Below are 26,371 nucleotides of genomic sequence, written 5' to 3'. Positions count from 1 at the left end.
GTTTTTTATCTCCATTTTACGGTCACCCCGTTTTTTGTCTATTGCCTTCCATGATGTTCCCCCTTTTTTAAATCTATGTTCACCATATTCTCTCCTTTGTTATTTTTAAATGTCTTCTATTGTTTGTTCTATGTCTTTCGGCTGAAGAGCAGCGCATGTGCTGCTGCCAGCCTGCCCCGATGGGGAATTGAAATACAATAAAGAAAAGAAAAAAGCTCAGCCAGCCAGTGTAATCTCGCGTACGTCTGTTGACACCTCGTCCCACGTTAGACAGCTTACTTCCTTGTTCTGTGTACGAGTGTCGTTACCTTGTGATTCCGTTGTTCGATCTTGTATTCGTTCTGTCCTTCGTTGGTCGTGTCCGTCCTCTCCCGTTGTGTTGTTGTTCGCGGGCCTCTCTGCGCGTACCGCTGCGCTTTCCGTCATTGCTACCCCGCGACCCTCCCGGTCGCAGTTACAACACAGATAGATAAAGGAGAGGAAAATATAATTTTGTTGGGGGACTCGAATTCAATAGTAGGAAAAGGAAGAGTAGGAAAAATAATAAGCAATATGGACTGGGGAAAAAGAATGAAAGAGGAAGCCGCCTGGTAGAACTTTGCGCAGAGTGTAATTTAATCATAATTAACACTTGGTTTAAGAATCATAAAAGAAGGCTATATACATGGAAGAGACCTGCATACACGGGAGCATTCGACATTGATTACATAACGGTTAGACAGAGATTTAGGAAACAGATGTTAAATTGTAAAACATTTCCAGAGACTGATGTGGACTCTGACCGCAATTTATTCGTTATGAATTCCAGATTAAAACTGAAGAAGTTGGATACGATATTAAGGCTATGAATCTGGATAAGTCGAAAGAACAAGAGGTTGTTGAGAGTTCCATAGGGGGAATTAGGCAACAGTTGACTAGAACAGGAGAAAGAAATACAGTAGAAGAAGAATGGGTAGCTCTTAGAGATGAAATAGTGAAGGCAGCAGTGAATCAAATAAGTAAAAAGACGAGACCTAGTAGAATTCCTTGGATAACACAAGAGATATTGAATTTAACAGATGAAAGGAGAAAAATTAAAAATGCAGCAAATGAAACAGACAAAATGGAATATAAACGTCTAAAAATGAGATTGATAGGAAGTGTAAAATGGCTAAGCACGAATGGCTAGAGGACAAACGTAAACATTTAGAGTCCGCAGCTCGTGGTCGTGCGGTAGCGTTCTCGCTTCTCACACCTGGGTTCCCGGGTTCGATTCCCGGCGGGGTCAGGGATTTTCTCTGCCTCGTGATGACTGGGTGTTGTGTGATGTAGTTAGGTTTAAGTAGTTCTAAGTTCTAGGGGACTGATGACCATAGATGTTAAGTCCCATAGTGCTCAGAGCCATTTGAACCATTTTTAGACATTTAGAAGTATGTTTCACCAGCGGAAAGTAGAAGCAGCTGTATGAATATCAAGAGTTCAGATGGAAAAGAAGTCCTAAACAAAGAAGGGAAATCTGAAAGGTGGAAGAAATATATAGAAGGTCTATACAAGGCAGATGAGCTAGAAGGCAATTTTGATGGAAAGGGAAGTGAACGTAGATAAAGATGAGACAGGAGATATGATACTGCGAAAAGAATTTGACAGAGCTCTGAAAAATTTAAGTTGAAACAAGGCCTCTGGAGTAGACGATATTCCGTGAGAACTAACTACTGATAGCCTTGGGAGAGCCTGGCATGACAAAAAATTTTCATCTGGTGTACAAGACGTATGAGAGAGGCGAATACCTTCAGACTTCAAGAAAAATATAGTAATTTCAATTCCAAAGAAAGAAGTTTCTGACAGGGGGGGGGGGGGGGGGAAATTACCGAACCGTCAGTTTACAAAGTCGTGGTTGCAAAATACTAACATGAATTCGTTACAGAGGACAGAAAAACTGGTAGAAGCCGACATTGGAGATTGGATTCTGGAGAAATCTAGGAACGCGTGAGGCGTACTGATGCTACAAATTATCTTAGAAGACAGGTAAGGAAAGACGAACCCCCATTTATAGCATACTGAGAAAGCTTTTGACACTGTTGACTTGGGTACTCTCTTTAAAATTCTGAAGGTAACATGGGTAACATACAGAGAGCGAAAGGCTATTTACAACTTGTACGGAAACCAGACGGAAGTTATAAGGATCGAGGTGTATCAAAGGGTAGCAGTGGCTGAGAAGGGAGGGAGACATGCTTCTTCCCTATCCCCGATGTTACTCAATCGGTACAATGAAGAAACAGTAAAGGAAACAAAAGAAAAATTTGAAGTAGGAATTAACGTTCAGAGAGAATAAATAAAATCGTTGAGGTTTGCCGAGGACGTTGTTACTCTGTGAGAGACAGAAAAAAAAACTTGAAAGTGCAGTTGAACAGCATGGACAGTGTCTTGGAAGGAGCATATAACATGAACATCAACAAAATGAAAGCAAGGACAATGGAATATCGACGAATGAAATCAGGTGATGACAAGGTAATTGGAAACGAGGCACTTATAAAGTAGATGAGTTTTGCTATTTGGGGAGCAAAATAACTGACGTTGGTCGAAGTACAGAGGATATAAAATCAAGACTGGTAATGACAAAAAAATCATTTCTGAAGAAGAGAAATTCGTTAACATAGAATGTAAATTTAAATTTTAGGATATTTTTTCTGAATGTATTTGTCTGGTATGTAGGCATTGTGGTGAATTGAGAATTATGAAGAATGTAGCAATCAGTCGCGGAAACGTAATTTATTTATCTTGTTGCAAATCGATATCGACTGACATCAGTCATCATCGGTGCATTTTTCTAACCGATATATGTCATAAGTAGAAGTACTGTCCTTCGAAGGACAGGTACAGAGCTTAGCACAGTAATTCCTTCAAGTTGGTCCATATTTTCTCGTACAATCACTAAACGTACGGCTGCCACAGGCCTTCGCAAATCAGAGATGCACCAAATCAGCTGCCAGTGCGAGAATGCATATACAGGCGAAATTTTATGCAGGGTAGATAAGATCTTCCCTGAAGGTAGATGCCACACTGAAGTACGTGGGACCACCAATCCGCTCATGGCCAGTCATAGTACAAAACCTGGCCATACCACGAATTACGACAACACCAAAATATGTAGTCACTTTTCCTACTTTTCGGACTGTGTTAGTAAAGAGCCCATAGAAAATATCGCCTAAGGTGGTCTGATTGATGAAGATACTAGCTTACAAGCGAGTCAGGCGTGGAACCCTGCTCGGAGTTAGGGAAAGAAAAGCGTTTCTGTACAGTGAGGCCTGCAGGCAAGTGCGACAGCGCGGGTACCAGAGACCAAGAGATAGGGACAGGGCGGCGCTACCCCCACCACCGCCGCCGTTCACCGCGGTGACCGCAGGGGCAGCGACGGAAGCGAAAAGGTTGAGGGGGAACCGTCCAACTTGTATTAGACGCCAAAAGCAGGGTAACAGCAGACATTACGGGTCGCCTAAAGATGGTAACGAGTATGTTTGCCACAATATTGTGGAGTAATTAAGATGTGGTACGGCTCAACACAGAAGGATGCTACAGATTTTTCTTGCCGAGAAAAGAAGCGTGGCGGGACCAAACGGGAGTGGCCCGCGAACAAACAAAACAAACGAGGAAGGACGGACACGAACAACGACAGGCAACCGAGCAAGACCTGACGAACAACACGCAAATAGCAATGGGGTCACAAGTGAAACCTCACGAATCCACAACGTCTACTCGCAAACGAAACAAAGTATTGTAAACACGCTGTCTATAGGCGAGAAGTACATAGACTAACGCGAATATCAGACTGCCTGCTGAGCTTTGTTTTTTTTTTCTTTTTTTCTTTATCGTGATTTCATTCCCCTGCCCCATCTGCCGCTCTTCAGCCGAGTGACGCTACAACTAAAATAAGAATAAAATGATACATACAGAAGGCGATAAAAAAGAGGAACATAGAGTAATGGGAGAAAATGGAGGTAAAAATAGACTGACATAGAGACGTTCATGGGGGGACAGTTAAAAAAGTCACCAGAAAGTTAAAAAAACACAGTTGGCGGCAGCAGGGCAGGCGGTGGGATGAAGAGAGTAGGGACGTTAGCAGGTACACTAAGAGGCAGGGGACACGCGGGGCAGGAGATGAAGAGGGGAGACAAGGCAGGAGGGAGTGCAAAGGGGCACAAGAGAGGGAGGGGGAGTGGGAGGGGGAAGCTGCTCAGAAGGAGGGAGGGGGAAGAGAGGGATCCCTGAGGAGGAGGCAGGAAGATGGGGTTAGAGTTGGTAGGAAGGGTAGATGTCAGGGCAAAGCTCATCATCTGGGAGGGGTAGATGGTGGAAGTTGCGTTGGGAAAGGAGTTGAAGGGTGTGGAGATGGAGAGAGGGTGGGACACAATGGTAAAGGCGCGGCAACTGGTTGGGGGAGGAGAGAAAGGGAGCCACCAGGGGGTGAGGGGGATCAAGGCGGCAGACAATATATAGTGTGCAGATGTGTTCAAGGAAAAGGAGAAGGTGGGGGAAGGGGATGAGGTAGTAGAGGATGCGCATGGTGGATGGAAGGAGGATGCGGAAGGCGAGGCGGAGCGCATGGCATTCGAGGATTCCTGCTGAGCGAGAGGCAGGTGCTTAAATACATGGTAGAGTAGGTCGCTATTGGCCACTGGGACCACATGTTCCACAGTGGCGCCCTCACGTTATACGCAGGCCAGGAGTGCGTGCGCAGCCATGGCTTATGGCACGACGACTCGAGAGACCGCTAGTGGTAATCAAGGTCCATGCCGTCTAGCGCGGATTCGAAACCTGTGGCGCTCGGTACCAGATTTTCCATAGTTTTTTCGAGTGATCAGTTAAGGTTAACTTATATCTCGGGACAAAAATCAATAAGTCATCAACAGACGATCAATTGAAGCAGTATTTGCTTCAGATTGTATCTTAGTATTAAAATTAATTTTGAGAGTCACACGATGGACTTACTCTGTCGCCAGGAAATTCTGCAGTGGTGATACTTAGGATGGAAAGATGTAACCGTTTCTCACTAGAAATGCATCTTTCCCCATACCAATTTCCCACACCATCACGCCCTAAACTACTTGGAGAAACTACGGTGGAAGAAATGCGAATATATTAAGAACAACTATTGAGATCTGGTGTAGAGCAGACCTGGCAATTCTTCTGACTATGCATAACGTATCGATCTCCTCTGTCTTCGACTACAGAAGCATCTATTTTTGATTTGCAGAAACTAAATGATCCCCACTGCACGTTAATCCTCTTAGTACTTTAAGCCATTACCTCCAAGCCTTCAAAATTTTCTAAATTCCATTTAAGATACGAAGACAGATGTTGTCAGATACATTTGCCTTGAGTCTTTTATCAACATTTGATCATAGCTTCATAACTGCAGTGATTAAATTTGGGGGACTAACAAAATACATTCCCTTGCTGGTCCGAAGAGAGATCTCTTACCACGAATACTACAGGACAAGGAATTACCATCCTCTCAGTATCAGTATTCCCACTGTCATACTTGCCACACGAGAAGTTGTGAACTACAGAAATTTATTGAACGACGATGGCCACAGTAAGCTCATAAATATAATGATCGCTCTAAAACAGAAGAAACCGTGGGGTACACCTCCTTCAACCCCCCCCCCCCCCCCCCCGAAAGGCACCAGTGAAGTGCTTACACTTCTACCCGAAAATTCCGTCTATACAGCGGCGGTATTGGCCTAAAGGTAGGCCATTTATTGTGCAATACAGGTGTTTCAGTTCGTAATGATGCGCACAGACTCCATTAGCATTTCACAGAAATTAAAAAACGAAAATCTGGCAAGCAGACTACAATGTACATTTTGGATGTGTTAAGATTACTACAGAAACAAGGAAAAGTGACACAGACATCCCCTTGCTGTGGATAAAAGGACATTATGGAAATTTAGAACAATAAATAGTTCATCACCTATCAAGCAGACTCATTTACTGCAAGACAATTGCATCTAATACTAATCCATCACACTAAGTTCAAAGCTACGATTTAGAAAGCTACTTACCATGACTGCAACAGTGAGTAGCAACATAAAGGTCGACGCCCAGAAGCCATCCAATCAGTCATCTGTCCTCGGCTGTGGTTCAACTACATGAAGCTGACTGAACGTCATCTGAGCTCCATCTTTCTTATATGGCTGGGACATGGGCACTAAACCCACATCCTTACACTGTATAAAAATTTTAGTTTCTGCACACTATGATCACAATCAAACTGATGCAGCTGGTCTGAATCGAATCATATAATACTGACATGCACTAAGCAAAAGCAAATACGAGTAGTTGGGTACATAAAACTCAGCATGCTATCTACTTACTCTGTACATTAGATGTAAGTAAGTAGAGTTTGATAACAGAAAACCTATAAAAACCTGATATACAGAATTAAACTTGGTTAAAAATAAAAACTTATAATTTTAAATGAGAACTCGAATTATTTTTTTCTTTGTGTACTAGTTTAAACTGAGAACTTTTATGTGCTTATGTGGACTACATCTATTTTGCATAATATACTACATATGAAACCATTCCAGGACTAGACATGTATAACATGATCTCCTTGGTATACTGTACTGTCCACAAAGCTAAACATATTCTGTCAATTTACTTTAACTGAAAGCCTTAGTTTAACCTGTATGTTTTTAACTGTTTCTTGCTGTATTGGCACTCTCAAATAAAGGCCAAATAAATAAATCAATAAATATGTTTCTAATCCAACAAAAGAGACTCTATCAAAGGATAATAATGTTTGCAAGACATATTGATTTTACCATCACTTTACCTCTCAAACAATATAATTACTAGCTTAATACACCATATTACTAAAGTTAAAACAGAAATATAATATTTGACTCGAAACTAATTATGTTTTCTATTACAGAGATACTTTAGAACAATATTGTTTGAGAAAAAAAATCAGTGACATTTTTATACAATTTTACATATCTTCCCATATGCAGGGCTTAGAGGCAAGCCTACCCTTCTTCCTATGGAGCCCTAATTACACAAAACGCATTTCTTTCATGCAGCGGAACCAAACTAGGGATTAATACAACCAAACAATCAAAGTTGAGGAACTAGGGTTCCACTAACACGTACTCTGTAGGATATAGCAACTGCTGGACAAGTGTTAAACCATTTTTTTTTGTTACTTAAGTCATCATACTGAACTTGTCTTTATCACAGTTTTTGCGTTCTTATAACAACAATCCACCTGTCGCTAAAACATTATTTATTTTCGCACTTTTGGTAAGTGTGTCATGAGAAGAAGACCAAAGTAATTAATACTGTGTACCATGCAAATTGTTTTTCCGAAATCAGTTAATAGTAACACCACAAGCCTGTTCTACATTTAATGTCCTGTATATTTCACAACTATAAATTTATTATACTTTGTTGATCAACTTACCAGAACACATTCATTGTAGTAAGCAGAAAGCTAAATGTAGTTGTTAGTATGGTTGCACATGAGCATTTATATTGCTGGGTCCATGCTTCAATGCTTAATACATTCGATTGTACCTTTTCTCTTTGGTAGTGGTATAGCAATAAGACTCTACTGCTCTAAGGGGCTACCAATAATTCACCTATCTAAATTTTGCCACTGTTTTCTTGAAGGTTGGTGGACATGCAACTGAGTGAGGAAGTACTTCAAATGCCCCATCAGCGAAGAGAGCTGTTGGACAAACTATTACTAACTAATGCCTGGCTTTCGAAAGCCATAATCAGCAATTTTGATTGCCAAGTGTTGAGAAGCGACAGCCAAACCAGCTCTATGGGAATTGGTGAGCATCTTTATTTTAGAACTTGTATCATAATAGAGAATGTCAGAAGAAGAAATTGTATTGTGCTGCCAGAATGTTAGCATGCAAATTGCATACGCTCTACAGTATCAACATACAGTGATAAATTGGATGAATGATTGTCTCTTGCCTGTGATACAGCTTCTATTGTTTAACCAGTGGTTTGCCAGCAGGGAAGAACCATAATCTGGCCCATGTGCACCCATTTTGATTGGGATTTAAGTGATTTCCCTGACACAGTTAATGATGAATCCTTTAAAACAGATTGGCCCAATTTCCTTTCATAGTAGAATACGAGCTTTTGCTTCATGTTTAATGACTGTGTCATTCAGAGAAAGACAAACACTAATCTCTGAGTCATATGCTGTTGTTCATTTATCTTACTTCCAAAATTATCATTTTATTGCATTTGAAATATGAATTTATAACTATCTGACTACAGCTTTAACAAAAATACAAATGAATCCAAATGACTTTGTCAAAATTTTGTATTCTCTCGAAACTATAGTATAATTCAGTTTTACCAAATAGTTAACTAGTTGGTTCGGTATGTTACCACCAAATGAACCAAAAACAAGTTTGTGTTGTAGTAAGACATCCAATGTATTCCAGGGCGATCAGATGACTTTAAATTTACTATTCCACATTCGATATTTTGTGGTTGGTCTGCTGGAAATGCATCAATTAAGAGCATACCACAAAATTATTTAATTTTAAATTTATTAGCCCAAACCTTCTACGTTTTTAGTTACATATTCAACATTTTTTCACAGCAGGTATGCCTAGTGTATGACTAATGCAATGAGAAAATTTCCACTAGTTTCTTATCACTCTTTCTTTTTGAGTATCAGTTAAAAATTATCAGTCATGTGACTGTCAGTAATTGATTCCTCTTCTTTTAATTTTGCAGAATAGATATCAGCTATTTCTCTTATCAAATTATTTGTATCTAATGCCTTTACTTGATTTTATGTAGGATTCTTATCATAATATATTGCTCCTGACTGGAACAAAATATCTGCATAATTTGATAACTCAGTACTATAAAATTTTGTACCAATATTATCCATAGTTATCAGTTTTGTGTTAAAAGATCGAGCAGTCCATTTGTAGCATCACATGTTTTTCACCAGCTGTTAATTTTTCTCCTTTGAGTTCAACAGGCAAATCACCAACATATTTAAAATAACCAACAGGTCTAAGTCAAAAACTTTATCTACTTCTTATATTTAACTTTTAATGTTTTCTCCTTTGTTTTTTAACATTATGTTGTTTTTTTTCTTTTCTTGATATTTATTCAGTGCATTCTATGTTTCAAATTCACCAATGTATAATCATATTGTTTACTTGATGGTATATCATTAAATTATATTAAATAATGGTGATAAGGAACGATTTATCTTTCAACTTTCTGCTTTCTTCGATAACTTTGAGTGCATTATGACCTAAACATTCGTTTCCTTGTTTTACTGATTTGATTATGTCACTAATTATTTTATATTTTTCATATTCTGTTCTTGGTTTTATGCATTTCTTAATTTTTCCTTTTAATTTTTCATTTTTCTTCCTAATTTTTCTGTATTTTCTACACCTACTGGGTCTTACTCGTAAATATTTAATAAGGATAAAAATTAACAAATTCTTTTTCAATGTTTGTGTTTAAATTTATGATGGGGTGATCTAAAAAAGCTTTAATTTGACAATTTTATTTCCCTCCATTTGGTTTTCTGGTCATATCTATGATGGAAATTGAGACTGATCATTGTATCATTTACTACACATTTCTTTAAAAATAATCAAACTTTAAATTCCCAGCAACAAGTTCATGGTATGTATGACATAAGTTTGTGTCATCTTGTCTAAGACAATTTAAAGTTTAAGGCTGTCTCTGATTATTTGTTTTCATATCTTCAAATATGTCTGAGTTAAATAAAAACAATCTATTCCTTTGTGTCTGCCTCTAGTGAACATCCTCTAACCACATTCTGGTTTCCATGAATGAAGTCATCAAATACTAGAAGGGAATTATTGTGACATTCATTTGATGGTATCATTTCTTCATTATTCCAAATAGATGTTACAATTTTCAAGTTATTTTTAACTTCAGATTTCTTGTAGATTCTTATGCATTCTTTGTATTTTGGCCGATTGAAACTTCCAGAGTAAATGTATAAATAATTAATTTTCTTCCAGTTTAACAATAATAGAATCAAAATAAAATTACCAATCATTAATGGTTTTTCCACATCTACCTAGTCCTATTATGGCTCATTAAACAGAATTTGGTGAAAACTTACCATGTTTATTTTTTTATTTTTTCTCTGGAATTCTTATTTTCTGTTCTCCTTTAGTTTTGATGTAATTAATACTATTTTTACTAGTAGTAAATCAGTCATCTAACCAAGGAGTACATCATCTCTTCCCAAAAGAAGATTCACTGTACTCATATGACACAACTATAGCAATGTATTACTAGTTAGTTTGTATACAACATTTTTACCTTCAAATATTACATCGGAAAATAACAAATTGCGTTGTGAAGGAGAGACAATCGATGTTCCTCTGGTCAATATACACTGGAATACTTAAAAATCTAATCACTGAAAAGTGTCAATATTAACATGAGGATAGGAGGAATTTTATATAAAATGATTATTGAAAGTTATGTTAAATTTTATATTGGTACAAAGCATAGTATTGGTAGTGTGCGTGGACTGAGTGGCCAAACTATTCTTGTTTGTGAAAAACTACTTGCTAACGATGTTCCAAAAATATTCCTTTCGAATTAATAATTGTTAAGATGGAAATATTAAGCTGAGATACAAGGGATGAAGATACTTTAAAGTAACAATAATGAATTTCATGACTTAGAATTTTTTGTAGGAGTCAAGCTGGTGCTGAACTCCATTAAAATTTTTACCTGAGCCGTACGGGGCTCATATTCCCGCCATCATGTATTTTAAACCCTGTTTTTAACGTACTTCCACCTCACTACATTAATTTAAATCACTCGTTTCACTAAGTTGCTGCTTTGTCTGACCTTGAGCGGCGCTAGCAGCACATATCATTATATCCCCTCTTGTAGTATCTTTGCTCGAATCCTATTACTTCCCAATCATTCTCTGTCATAAGTCTGTCAGTTTGGGTCTCGAGTTCGGGCTGCCAGTCAGTTGGAACACGTCGGAGCACAGTCCAGACCTGCCAGTCGGGGAGTTGCAATGTGGCACTAGTGTAGTCAGGTTTGAGCGTCGACATGCCTCGCCCAACCACTGCCATCATGCATCACTTGAGCTGGGCCATGGTCTTGGTGGATTGTCGGTCGGTCATCCTATCGGACGACGTGTTTTGGCTCGCCGATTGTTCGTGAGTCGGCTGTTCGCGTGTGCATCGACTCCCGATTTGTCTTCGTGCGTGCATAGTTACTGTTGGGCATCGTTCAGGTCTTCATGCAAGTGTTTGTCAGGTTGTGTGTGTAGTTGGCGTTATTTCTACTGACGACTATTTTAGATGTTGTCGGCATTCTGAGGGTAGTCGGTCGGTTGGTGCGCACCAGGGAGGATATCTTCATGCGGCGCGGTCGGCTGGATCTGCTGGCGGTCCCTGCACAGTGTTGGAGTGTGTGTGGAGCTGTCCAATCACTACGAGCTTCGTGGCTCACCGACCCAGGATGTCAGAGTTGAGTGATGTCGTAAGTACCCAAGCCACGTCCATTCATGCTGTGTCGTTCATTTTGGTGATTCGTTGTTGAGCTGTTCAAGTGCACCAGTGGAATTTTCTACCTCGTGGCCGTTAGTGTTCCGGTTACCTGCTCTGGCCACTAACGTAATTTCAGGCAGTGTACTTTACTCACCTTTTGTCGCTGTGGAACACGGTGTGTAGTTTTGACAGCTTAATACATATTTCATTGTGGATAATCACATCCATAACAGTTTGGTACTTGAGTTGATGTAACGATTGGTGGCTAGCAAGTCGTTTTGTCGGCCGGTCTCTTGGTTGGGTTACAGACGGATCAAGTGTAGTTGGCCCACAACCAGTCTCATCTAAGTGAACGTTAATGTTTCAAGGGTAGGCCAACCCCCCGTCCCCCCCTGGAGGTGTCTGATTGCCATTGTCTATATTGTCATTTTCACGGCTGTTTAATGGTCTGTTGGTAATCTATTATAACCAATGCTTTAAAAGAAAAAAAAATTTAGTGTGTTTTATGTAAATCAAGGGCCTTCAGCCCATATAAGTAAGTTTGAATTCTGGCAAGTGTATATTTTGCTGGAAGTTACTGTTGTTGTACTATCTTTTCATAGAGTGGCGATCAGCCACTTTAAACTTACAGATTTAAGGTATTTTGAATTTTTGGAAGATCAATTGCGTGCCTTCAGCCACTTAAAACCTGATTCTTAAATTTAGTTATTGTCCTTGCATTGATTTTTCATTTAGTGTGCTTTCAGCCACTCAAAACTTAAGGGTTAAGGTATTTTTTTGAATTGTTGGAAAATCAACTGTGGGCCTTCAGGCAATTAAAGTCTTATTCCCAAAATTTTCACTTAAGCGAAAACATTGCAGCCTTCTGCCTTAAAGTATTATGGTAATACATTTTATAATTTTGAAATTTAATTGTGGCCTTCAGCTGTTTGTACTGCACCTTGAATATGTTTGTTCTATCCACTTTTGCCTTGAGGCTTTCAGCCTAGTGTGATCTATATATAAATATATATATATATATATAATTTTATTTCCAAATTTTTATATTTTTGATTTCTTAAGATTTCTTGTTTGGAGGCCATCAGCTGTGAAAGAATTGGATTTTAAAACTCGTAGTTGTAAAGGTTCGGCTATGTGCCATTTTGTTTTAAATGTGTTTTTAAATTACAATTTTGAAGTGAAACTGACCGCCGCTTTATTTGGCCCTTGCCACAATCCAAATCACCTGTTCTGCCCTGCGGATTTAGTGGGTGTTTTATTACCTTATGGTAATGCAGGTAATGTGAGGCCAGCACCTGAAAATTATTCCAAAATTTAAAAATAAACGAAATAAAAATAAATGAAGTGATTAAGGTAAAATAAATAAAAAGTATTAAATAATATCGAAAAATAAAATAAATATTACACCTAAAACTGGGTCTTTACTTATTTAAAAATAAACGAAATAAAAATAAATGAAGTGATTAAGGTAAAATAAATAAAATGTATTAAATAATATTGAAAAATAAGATAAATATTATACCTAAAACTGGGTCTTTACTTATTTAATTCTCTTGGGACTGAGGTGAAAGAGTCGAAAAAAAGCCTCCAAGTGCACTCAATATGTCCACTTACTACTTTTGTTCTACAAATCAACGATAATAGGTCATCATAATACAGATCGAATTCCCTTTTCATAACACAGAAGTGGAGAAACCACTGCAAAATTTGACAAGCATCATAGGACAATTTAGATGTGTAAATATTTTCTTTGAAGGTTCATTATGCTTAACACAATTGTAGCACTGGAAATGGAATTAATTAGATTCTTCTCATAGCTGACAGTAATTTAGTTTGCCTATTTGTTTGTATGCTTGTCTGCACGGCACTCTGTCTTCAGGGCACAAGTTTCCCATGAGGATGCGGAAAGGAGGTGCGTGTGGTCAGCACACCACTCTCTCGGTCGTTATGATGGTTTTCATTGACCGGAGCCGCTACTATGCGGTCGAGTAGCTCCTCAATTCGCATCACGTGGCTGAGTGGCAACAGCGCATGGTGGCCTGGATGGTCACCCATCCAAGTGCTGGCCACGCCCGACAGTGCTTAACTTCGGTGATCTTACGGAAACCGATGTATCCACTGTGGCAAGGCCGTCGTCCGTATGCTTGTCTGCTTAGTATCAGTTTAATGAACGTTTGTTTTCTTTACTCATAAACTTGATCAGTTTAGCTTTACTGTATCACCATATAATGTATCTATACTGCTTACTGATAGAATATAGATAGTTACATCTTCATCACTATCACATTACTGTTTGTTACCAAACAAAACAACAATCCAAAGGTAAGCAATGGAAATAAATTAAAATCTCACTGTAGTGAGTCACAATTCTGAATGACAGAACATGGTTTGAATGAATTTAAATTGCAGAATAAAACGCTTATGAAACTCGTAATAACACTATCTCTTTAAAAAAAAATTAAATGTGACAAAAACCTATTGCTTTACAAATGATTGTGTCTCAGAATAATGCCATAATAGCTTTCATTCATGGCAAAAACTATTTTTCAGTACTAATGTTACATAGACATAAACACATCATGTCATTAACAAAATGCAATATAAAATTCTAAAACTAGTTAGAAAAAAGAAAGCCAGCATACTATTGTCCTAGACATGACTTTAAGTTAAATCACTTTTAATTTAACTGATTGTCTGCAGTTGTAGTGTAATACTCTCTGAACAAATGTAATTTTGAACACAATAAGTATCTGACCGAAAATAAGCTGAAAATTTTACTAGATTTGGATTCTTTTGACTATTTCCGTAACTTGAGACTTGCGACGAGGCGGTCAAATAATTAATGAAGAAGAAATATGATTGCAGCGTTTTCAGGCGTATGTGCATATACAAATGTTGATAAAAAATGTTATTGCAAATTTTGGCTCTCACGTGAGTCTCAGGGGATGATTTCCACAGTTGGTGCATTAATACACTTCCACACCGGCGCTCTTGTTATAGTTTTGAATTAATTATTCACTCAGACATAATTACAGTTTATGCTAGGGAACGTGAATTAGGCGATTATTATGTTAAAATCAGTTTTTCACGACTCAGTTTAATCACTACTTATTGGCATTGTCCTTTTCTTTCACACAATGAAATTATCACTGGTGAGACGGTTTACAGTTTTACTTTAATAATAATTTGACTCCAAGCCCCCAACAGCAGTAATGTAGGCTGCTATAATCTTAAGTTATTCAATCAATTCGAACAGAACCACAAGTCCCACCGTGCTCTTTGTTCTAACAGTTTTGGCGAGAAATCACAGTTCGCCACATGTTCACTTACGATGATGTATACCTCGTAAATCGCACTCACACAAATAATCGTACAAATATTGATACATACATCCCTTAAATAAGTACACCATCGGAACATCTTATTTACTATGTTACATTAATTTCGAGGATTATTCTATCGCCCGTAAATCAAGTTTTAGATTTTGCAAAATTTCACCACTTAGCGCAAATTTGTTTGTTGACATCTGTGCTGCAAAGTTTTAACATAGAACTGCATATAGCACCGTTTTTAGACGTAATCTATAGCGATCTACACATTGCGCTGCTCAAAATATTCATATCTATAATAATTAATTAATTATGGGCGATAAATTTTAATAATAATTTGCAAACCTTGAAAACTATCGCAAATCAAGTGTATAGTATAACTTAACTAGTCTAAATTAAGTATGATGCCACCCAAAATGCTATACAGGGTGTCCCAGCTATCTTGTCCACCCAAAATATCTCTGGAACAATAACAGCTATTGGAAAACGACTTTCACCGGTATCAATGTAGGGCTGGGGCCCATGAATGTACATATTTGGAAACATTCTAAAACGAAAGCATATGTGTTTCTTAACACAAACTTATGTTTTTTTAAATGGACCTCCTATATTTTTTCTTCAGCAATCCATAGCATGACAAAGCACATACACAATGGCTCAGGCGTGAACCCCATGCTGCAGGATGGCAGCAGACCGTGTAATTCGTTTCGGACCTCTTGATAAGTATGAAAGTGTGATTACGCATGTCAATCACATCGCGCTTACGGGCAGCATGGGGTTCACGCCTGAGCCTCAGGACGTGCGCTAGCAACGCATGTCGGGTGTTTCAAGCGTCAACTTCGCGTCTTAATATCTCGGGATGTAATGGGAATATTGCGATGCAATCAACGCCATTGTGTATGTGCTTTGTCATGCTATGGACTGCTGAAGAAAAAATATAGGAGGTCCATTTAAAAAACATAAGTTTGTGTTAAAAAAAACATATGCTTTCGTTTTAGAATGTTTCCAAATATGTACATTCATGGGCCCCAGCCCTACATTGATACCGGAGAAAGTCGTTTTCCAATAGCTGTTATTGTTCCAGAGATATTTTAGGTCGACAAGATAGCTGGGACACCCTGTATAGTGCTGTTCTTTAAGTCATGAATTTTCTATTGAATTTTATAAACAATTTTCCATCAGACTTTGTTTATTGCTCTTTACGGGATTAATTATTTATGAATCTTAACATATGACTACGGCACTCGATCCGCTATGGCGAAACGTTTTCAATGAGTGCTCGCTCATCCCTGTAAGTCGGTATTTACTATTTTTATTAATCTTTCAGTATTCGTGATATTAACCGATTTTGAGGTCACTATAACTTTTGCGTCTCGTGACTTGAAATAAAGATCGATCTTTCAGAAGGTGCATATTGCTGACCACAATCCACTGCCGCATCGCTCTTCACCGTAAGTTACAAAGTTTTCGCGTAATGGGCGAAAAACCAAACACTGCCACAAGCTGCAGGCCACGTGGTCGCTCGGCCGTGGAGACCGACCGTTGCAAATCTCGCGTGGGCGCGGCACGCGCTTCCGCCAATCGCGCGCCGTGTAGTGCGCTCGCTGTCCATAAAGCAATCCTTGCATACTAGAAACATCCATCTAGTAACGGGGGTCTGTACCGTCACAGACATTCGCGGAATTTGTGGTGAAAGTATAGCACACTGCTCATGGTTAATGACTCTGGTCAACGAAGGTTCTCTCGACAAGTTTGTTCGTTGACTAAACACACTAGTGAAACAAGAAGTTCCTAAGATAGTGGCAGGTCTATTACAGAGCAACGAAATATTGGCTGGATCTTATTTTGTGATGCGATGCTTGTGGTGACAAGTGCTGTTTATTATGAGGTCCATCACTTGTAACAGCTTCTTCCTGATTAGCCAGCTGCTTGATTAAATTTGGGCCACACAGTAATCTCGGTTACTCGAAAAATCGTCTTGCAAAGATATGCTGTACCCACACACTTGCTCTTCAATTTATCATTTGCCTGTTCACATTTTAAAACATTTTAGACCCAAAAGACCCTAATATTTGCGCGCAACACATGTATCTGTTCTGCATCACAGATATTCACACATAATTCTCAGCCTTCATCTCTAGGACTTAGCATACTTGCGGTTACGATGTTATTGTTTCACGAAAGATGTTCTCGTGTTTTATGCAATAAAAACTTCCCTGCAATGGCCCACGTGTTTATTCCAATAATTTGACATAAACTTTTCTTACTTATCTTATCTCCAGACATTACATTCCCATAAAAAAGTAATTACTGACAAAACCTATGCATAGACATCTAATGCCACATACCTCCACAAACCTGCCAACAAACTGCCAGTCATCTGACATACAGAATCAGTGGTGTATTTCGTTCAAAAGATGGACAAACAGGCTGTTAACTAGGTGGTCAGAATGTTTCGGCTCATCAGTGTTTATATGAATGGACGTGTGTTCCACATCTCGTACTGAACCACTTCATTAACTTCAACCAAACTTTGTGTCAGGAAAGAATGATTGTGGGGGTCAGAACGCTCCACTTCTGAAAGGCACGGGTGTGGGAAAGAACCATAGTTCATGACACGCAAATTGTCGTATTATTTTTTCTCAGTATTTCAGAATGAGAGCACTTCGTGAGTTGTAACTAACTTTGCACATAATTTCAAGCTTTTGTCAGACATTTTCTCGCTGACGTCTGCTACCGATAAAATTATTCGTTTACATTTACGCTCTTCATGCAATGAAACTGCTATAGCAAGCATGACATTTTAATTTATTATTTCGATAATACTAACTCTATCAACAACAGTTTTTGCAGCCAGCATTCACATATCCCACAGAAAGCACCTGAAAAAATATATCGTTGTACAAAACGTAGCCCCAGGGTCATGACATCATAAACACTGAGATACATGAAAGACAGCTGCATTACGCGTGACATCCATATTTATTATTACTTTCCTTCTAATTCTAGTCGTGACACATTTCGCAGGCAGTATTCGCATATGCCATATACTGTGTCTGCAAAAATATATCGTTGACCGAGACATATTCCAGGAGATATGAGACTGCAAAAAGAGATGAGAAAAAGCCGTCTCACCAGGCTTTCAGTTTACATTTATTACTTCTTTACTACTAACACTATTTGCAAGACATTTCGCAAATAGTGTCTACATATACCTTTCAATGTACCAAAAGAAATACATCATTTTACGAATTATAATTCAGGAGATGTAACGTCACAAACACTAAGCTGTATGAAAACGAAACTGCTGTTCGAAATTCGCTAGAGTTACAGGTGAAATATAGGTACAAGTATGTGTGAAATACACGTGAACATGTACGAAACGGAGCAAAACCACAGGTAAAAAGTTGCTTCTAAATGTCTGGATGGATTTAAAACAAACTTGGTACGCATGCCACTCTGCGTGGAGTAGGGGTAACGGGTACTAGCGTCCTATTTGTGATAACGTGATGACAGAGAGTGAATGAAGGAAGAGAAAGTGGACGGCATTACAGTGGGTCCAGTGCTATGGCAAAAGAATTGTATTGTACAGCACAGACTGTTTCTGGTCGTTTGCTGATGCTGCTGTCGTTTACTCTTGCGCAATAAAGGCTAGCTGACATTTTGTCGCATACAGTGCAATTTTGCAGCAAAATCGTAACAATCTACGTCACGATTGTTAAAAGAAATTGTAACACATTGCCCGACATGTGTCACCATGTTACAGGTAAGCACTGACTGTCATTACCAAAATCATAGTGACTGCCATCTGCCATTCCCCCTCCTCTGCATACTGTTGTGGGCAATGACAGCTAGCTGACTACATACCTGCCATTTTTGCATACACAACTGGCAGCAGTCATTTGACATGATGACTGCAGTTATTGCAGATATCATTGCGGGGCAATGATGGTCATTTCACATGGGGAATGCCATTATCCTGAACGAGGGGAGGAACAAATAGACAGAGAGTGGGCAGTGATGGTCAATTCACATGGTGGATGTCATTATCCTGAATGAGGATAGGAACAGTTGGACAGAGAGAGGGAGAGAGAAAATGGACAAAGAGAGGAGAAAGGAGAAAATGGTGAGTAAGAGGAGATGGTGGACGTGGACAGAGAGAGGAGTAGGAGGAGAGAGACAGAGAGTGGGGAGGAGGAGATGAACAAGAAGGGAGCCAGGAGGAAATGGACAGAGAGTGGTGGGAGGAGATGGACACAAACAGGTGGTACAAGGAGAAGGACTTAGAGGGGGTGACAAGGAGATGCACTCAGAGGGAAGGAGGAGGAGATGTATCAGGAGGTAGTGTTGGGGAGGAGTCAGTGGAAACCATTGAATTAATGACATATAACAGTGTGTCCACAGGCCATGGTGCCTGTAACTGAAAGAGTATCATGATGATCTCTCCAATGACAAATGATTCCCAATTAGCACCCAATTCAGATTTTTGGGAGGGAATACCAAGAAGGATGCAAACCTGGAAAAAAGTTGAGTAATCAGTGAAAAGGTAACATACTGCAAGTTGAAGAGTCGAATATCAGACATTTGAATGTGGTAGGGAAACTAGAACATCTGAAAAGGGAAATGCAGAAGCTAGTCTAGGTGTAGTGCAGGTCAGTTAAGTCAAATATCAGATGCGTTTGTAACTATTTAGTCATGAAAATAACATTGAGGCAATTATTTTGAGAGTTCAGAAATACATTACTGAAACCGATGTTTGCTCAATATGTGTCTGTGAAAAATAACGTTCTGATACTTGGCAGAAGTAGTGAAATTTTTGTGTTGCTGATGTAATTCTGCAGACATTTTAGGCTTGTAAATTCGTTTTCACATTTAATAAGAATCATAGAACAACTTATTTGTGAAAAGTACACAATTTGAGGGTGCAGTATGCCTTTTACAAAGCATGGTACAGGGATAGAACTTTGCACGTCGTGATGTGCTACGTTCCCTGTTTATGATATAAACATTGTGTGTGTGTTCCATGTCTCTACCTAAACCAGTTGATAATTTCAATCAGACTCACTTGGTACATGGATCACTTACTGCGTGGAAAGAACCACTGGGTTAATAACCTCCTACCTCTCCAAGGTAGTAAAAGAAGTTTAACTCACGATGTGCAAATAGCCGATTATATTCATCCAGTATTTCATAATGAGGGAACTTATGGGCTTGCAACTAACTTTAGACGTAATTACAAGCTTTTACGAGATATATTTCTCCCTGACGCTTTCTACAAAATAATGAACCGAAAAAAACACATTTTGCAAATAGTATTCACTTATACCAATGAATGTACTGCAAACACATATCACTGTATGACTTATGTATCAGGAGATCTGTCATGAACAGTGAAATGAGATAAAACTGCCATATCATGCACGACGTTTCATTTTATTACTTCTTGATATTTACACCATTCGCAATACATTTTGCAAACAATACCTATAAATACACTCAATGAACCTAAAAACATGCATCATTGTACGACTTACATTTCAGCAAATATAACGTTACAAACATTGAGCTGTGTGAAAACGAATCTGCTGGTCAAAATTCGCTAGAATGATGTGAAACATTTATACATATGTGTGTGAAATGCATTAAATATAGGTGAACATTTGCGAACCAAGGCAAAGGCACAGGTAAAACGTTCCTCCAAAACTTCTGGATCGTTTCAAAACAAATATGTTATGCATGTCTCTTTCTACCTGGAAAGAAATACCGTGGAAGTTAGAGACACCAGCTTACTGTTATGATAATGTGGTGATGAAAAGTTAATGGAGGAGGAGGAGATGGACAGACAAAGGGGGAGTAACATAACGGCAAGGATAGAGAGGAGTAAATGGATAGAGAGAGTATGAAGGAGGAGACTGAGAGAGTCAGAGAAGCAGATGGATGGAGTCAGTGGGGAGGAGGAGATGGAGAGAGGAGGCTAGAAGTAGATGGATAGAGACATGTTGGTAAAGAGGAACAGAAACTGGACGGTAGGAGATGGACTTAGAGGGGGAGATAGAGGTCGACTTAGAGGGAGTGTGGATGAGCTGGACAGAGTATCAGGGGAAGGGGAAGTCAACGGAAACCAATGCATTAGTGGCATACATTCAGTGTCCATGGGGCATCTAGCCCACACTACTGAAAGAGTATTGTGATGATCTCTCCACTGGTAAATGATTCCCAATAAGCCTCTTATTCAGATCTGCTAAGGAGGATGTAAGCTGAAAAAAAAAAACGAATAATCAAAGAATGGGTAAAATACAAGTCAAAGACTGGATGGTTAGAAGCATGAAAGTGGTTGGGAAGCTGGAACATGTGAAAGAGAAATATAAAACTTCACTCTAGGCATAGTTATGGGTTACTTAAGTGGAAAGAAACGGCAGAAAGTCAGTGCTGCAAACAATTCCATAATTGCGTTGTACTCATCAGAATCATCAGCAAACCAAGCTGACAATAATAGTTGCGGTGTTCATGCTGTCGTCAAAGGAAGAAGATAGAGCTAGGGAAATAGTATGTCAAAACTGAACAGGTAATTCAAGATGTTAAAGGTGATGATAATCCAATAGTCATGGGGTACTTGTACGTGATGGTAGGGAACGTAGGAGATGGAAGAGTCTTAGGATAATATAGACTTGGTAGTAAGAATGAGCGGGGAGAACGACTGAGTTCTGCTTTAAATTTCGGCTAGTAATAGCGAAAACGCTATTCTAACTTAACAGAAGAGACTAGATTCCAACTGAATTACATCATGGTCAGAAAAAATTTCTGAAATCAGGTATTGGATTGCAATGGACATATAGTCTCCGATCATAATTTAGTAATTATGAATAATAAACCGAAGTTTAAGAGTATGTGGATGAAAGTGGGATACTAAGGTTTTGAGGAATTATGACACATATTTAAAATCCTATATTGACGTGGATATTGTGACAAGGAATACCAAGCAGGAACTTCAGCTGAAGACACGGACATCTCTAGAAAGAGCAACCACAGGGTTTAGACAAATAGATGAGTCCACAGAAAGTAACTCTGAAGAAACTTCGGGTGACAGAAGAAACAGTTCAATTGACCAACTAGAAAATGGGGTACAAAAGTGTTCTGGGAAATTTAGGAACAGTGAAATACAAGTCACATAGAAATTTGATAAACAGGAAGTGCCGTGAAGCCAAGATGAAATAGCTGCGAGAAAAATGTGAATAAATCGAAAAAGGAATCGTCGTCGGAAGGACTGACTCAGCGTCAAAGCAACCTTGGTGAAATTAAAAGTAGGAGAGCAACATTAAGGATGGAATGTGAATTCCACGATTAAGTGCAGAGGAGAGAGAGCGGATAGGTGTGAAGAGTACATCAAAGGCCTCTACAACTGAGAGTATTCGTCAGGTGATGTGACTACGAAAGAACTGGAAATCGATATGGAAGACTGGGGACACAGGGGATGTAGTATTGTCGTCCGAGTTTCATAAAGGTTTGGATGACTTGCGATCAAATAACGCAAAAGTTCTGAAGTAACTGGGGGGTTCGGCAACCAAACTAATTTCGAAGTTGTTATGTTGAATCTGTGAGAGTTGATACACACCATCACACTTCCTGAAATATGTACCCTCAATCTGGAAGATAGCTATAGCAGATAAGTATGAGAACTATCAACTAACCAGTTTAATGTCTCATACATTATAATAATAATATACGGACGAAGCAGTGAAAGTTGAGTTTCTGTTATACGACGATGAGTTTAGTTTTCGGAATGGTAAGGGCACCAGAGGGTCAAATATGAAGTTGTGATTAATAGAAGAAACAAGAATTAAAATCAATCAAGACATATTCATAGCATATGTCCAACTGGAAAAAAGGACAGAATGGAAAGTGGTGCAATACTAAGAAAAATAGCAGCAAGCTGTAGGAAAGCACAGGTAACATGCAATATGTACAAGAAGCAGAAAGGAATGATAAGAAAGGAAGTCCTATATCGAAGCGAGTAAGATAAAAAGAGTGTAAGACAGAGATGTAGTCTTCCACGCCCACTTATGTGGCATCCCGCCTTAGTAGATGATTAAAAACTTTTGTTTCACGACCCTGCGTTCTAGTGGAATTATTAAAATCCTAGAGCTGAAGATAAAAATGCGAGAAAAAGGGCTTAATATGGAAATCCTCTTAAAAATGCAGTTCCTTATTATATTGACTGCCCTAAGTATTTATCTTACTGCATTGTCATAAATTTCATTTCTGCACGAAATCTAGTGTTAAAGGTACAAAGGTTCTAGCGTTTCCAAAACTAGAGCTTATGCTTATTTCACAATATTATTTGTCCCACATGAAAATAAAACTCCTGCGTTTATCAAAAGTAAGACCAATTCCATACTATCACGCAAATAACTTCAAACTACCAAGACAAATGAAGGAAATGCTGAAATACATTTTATGTATATTCTTCAGATTAATATTACATTCAGTGCACCCTATAATCCCCCACTACCACTAAATATTTCAATCCAAATTAAGTTCAACATCTAGCAAAACTGGATCTTGGTCTGGCAAGGTATAAATAATTTACATCAGTCAATCAAGAAAACATAGCAACGACGGTCGTTTGATTATATAATTTCATCTTGTCTGGAGCCATAGTAGCAGTAGCTTCCTGACATTCCATGGTTGCCATAATATTGTTGGCCTGCTGTCGTTGCACACACAAACAATCCAGGTCAGCTACTGATTCAATATACTGCACGTCGTCGTTGATAAGTTTCTACATCTGTTTTTTCCACACATTACCACATGAGAAAAACCTTACTTATGGTTATGCCTTGTCGCTCAGCAGTACTGCTCAGTACACAGTCAAACATATTAATGATTTGTACAGGATTCAAAATGCCATGCTAATGATCGTCGTAGATGAATCATTGTATACGACCCATCTAAGACGAAGCAAATACCATGTAAACTTCTGATTCGCTCAGACAACTCAAAAACTAGATCAGTTGTAAATTGGTCTCTTCAGTATCAAAAGTTTGTTTGCAATAAGAGTATATGTTCTCAGTACTATAATCGCAGAATCATGTATCTTTGTGTCATTGCTTCTGATTATATGAGTATCATACATACATTTTGCTATTAAGCCTATGCATTCCAACAGATTTTCCTTAAGCCTGTAGGTGAATGTAGGTACATTCTGTAACTAGTGATGATCTATTTTTGTTTGTGTAAGACCGTTGTCAGCATACGTAATTGTAATAATGAAATGTAATCATTGTTTCAAATACTTCTTTCAGTATATAAATTCTCTCATTTTCAGTATAGCTCCCTTGCCATTCTACTATAAGTACGCTGAACATATACAACATTCCTGATGCAACTTCACTAGTGTCCGCAGTTCATACCTGAAAGCTCCAATACAATTCAGCAGGTAGACCTGGTAATTGCAATACATATTTTGTGAGTTCTACCAGTGTGGCTGCAATTTAAATTAAAACAAAATTCTTATCAATGCAACCATGTTATTACAGGAAAGAACAGCACTTCTCTTACATAATATTAGTATTTTATTATCCTTTTCAAGTAACATTTCAAAGACTTTGCTCAACAGTCATCTACTGATTAACCTCACAAACATCACAAGGTATTAATTCTGTGATGTACAGATTTAGTAAGCGATCAACAGATTTATTACTCAGCTATGCACCATGTAACTGTGAGAATTCATTGCAATTGATGTTTGCACACTGCTACACTAGAGCAATGATGCTATTATAACAACTGAGCTTTCCAGAGCAGCAGCTAAAAACAGTTCAACACCAATAACATTCATTATATTAAGTAATTATTTAAATTAATTTAACTTCATTGTTTCTTTTTAAACAATAACTAAATAGACAAATAAATAGTAAGACTTTTTTGCGCCAGATGAGTAGATAATTACACCGCATTTTCCTTCGTATTGGAATAACGTAACCTCAGGTCTGGCCAATAAATGCTCCTAATGTCTTTCCCGTCTGTCCTTCAGTATAGGAGGGCTGTTCAATAAAGAATTATGGTGATTTTTCCACTAAATACCTTTACTCACCCTCATAACTTGGATGTCCCTTCTCAAAGTAGTGTCCTTTGAATACAATGCACCTATCCCAGTGTTTTGCCACTTCGCAAACATACTCGTATGTTCCACACCATTTGTTGAAAGGCCTTGTTTTCGAAATGCTGAAGTTCTCTGTGTGTATGTGGGATGTAGTCCATCGTGTTGTAGATTGTGTGGCAATTTCGTGTGCTTACACTTCCCATTTTGTACGTACAAAGTTACACTTGCGTATTACAAAATTACACAGTTTAAGTGATACAATAAATTAAACATCTTGTCAAACCACACCATTTTAGTATGGGTAATTGTAATATTGTGTCATGAAAATGTTATATCAGTGGATAACCATGCAACAACATTTATGTCTAAGATATATTGTAATGAAAAAGATATATTAATCAGTCACTGGTAACAACTACAATTTTCTAGTGTAGAAGATGGTGCACTGTCTTCTTCAGACCTAAAATTGTGCTTCGTGAGGTGAGGCATTACTGAAAACCCTCGAAAAATCTTTGGGCTTGCTGTGTGTTTACAGCTCGTATGTGTTGCGTTACGACGCTATGCTTGTATAAGTCGTAAACGTGTTGTTTAAGTGATATGAAACACTAAATATTTCGTCAAAATGTATGAGTTGATGGATAAGTATGCTAGCGCAGTTTTATCTGGTATAAAATGTAATAAAGAAGCTACATTAGCCTGTTGATAACAACGATTATACTTTTCTAGTATAGAATATTTTGCATCATTTTCTTCATCCACTAAAAGATACTTATTGAGGTGAAGCACTACTGAAGATTTTCCAAAAACGTTACATTAATATAGTTTTATCTATGTACCAGCGTTAACGTAACCAGAAGTAAGCTTAAGATCGAATTGCCAATATCTTTATGTATTCTGATAAACATTACAGACAATTTAGATGTGGAAACAGCGTTGTGGCAATCAATTTGGCAGTTCACACTCATGTTTTAGGCGTCATTTGAGATGTAATAACACAACCGCCATACACCGACATTGACTCAAATATTGTGTGTGTTGCTGACATATTTCTTGACATATATTTTAGACACAGAAGTACAGTGTGTTACACCTCTTACGTGTTTCGCACATGGCATTAACACAGTGACACATGAGATACACAGAGTGTGTATGTTGGAAGGTAAGTGTGTGTGTGTGTGTGTGTGTGTGTGTGTGTGTGTGTCATGGCGTTAATTCAAGGTCAATGACCACACACAACATCACCAAAGTTCAGGTCAGGGTGTAACTGCGCTGAAAGCGCTGTGCCATTCTACTACCGTCCAACCGAATATGGATCCATTGTCTTTCCATTGCCGCACCTTACTCAGTAAGATGGCATGATTGTTTCGAAACCAGGGCACATTACGTGCGCTTCAGTTATGCTTAAC

At 38.5% G+C, this 26,371-nt stretch overlaps 1 protein-coding gene and 1 pseudogene across 1 annotated transcript in view; one reads left to right on the top strand and one right to left on the bottom strand.

The window, feature by feature from the left end:
• LOC124798785 overlaps nucleotides 1–26,371 on the top strand; it is a 129,366-nt gene that overhangs the window by 62,938 nt on the left and 40,057 nt on the right. The window contains exon 3 of the mRNA XM_047262314.1: nucleotides 7,654–7,820. Coding sequence (XP_047118270.1) covers nucleotides 7,654–7,820 — 167 coding nt within the window. The remainder of the gene's footprint in view (nucleotides 1–7,653; nucleotides 7,821–26,371) is intronic.
• LOC124799696 lies at nucleotides 13,554–13,671 on the bottom strand (annotated as a pseudogene).

Source organism: Schistocerca piceifrons, chromosome 5 (assembly GCF_021461385.2).
Source record: "Schistocerca piceifrons isolate TAMUIC-IGC-003096 chromosome 5, iqSchPice1.1, whole genome shotgun sequence".
NCBI lineage: Eukaryota > Metazoa > Arthropoda > Insecta > Orthoptera > Acrididae > Schistocerca > Schistocerca piceifrons.
This window is presented reverse-complemented; position numbering and strand designations above follow the sequence as displayed.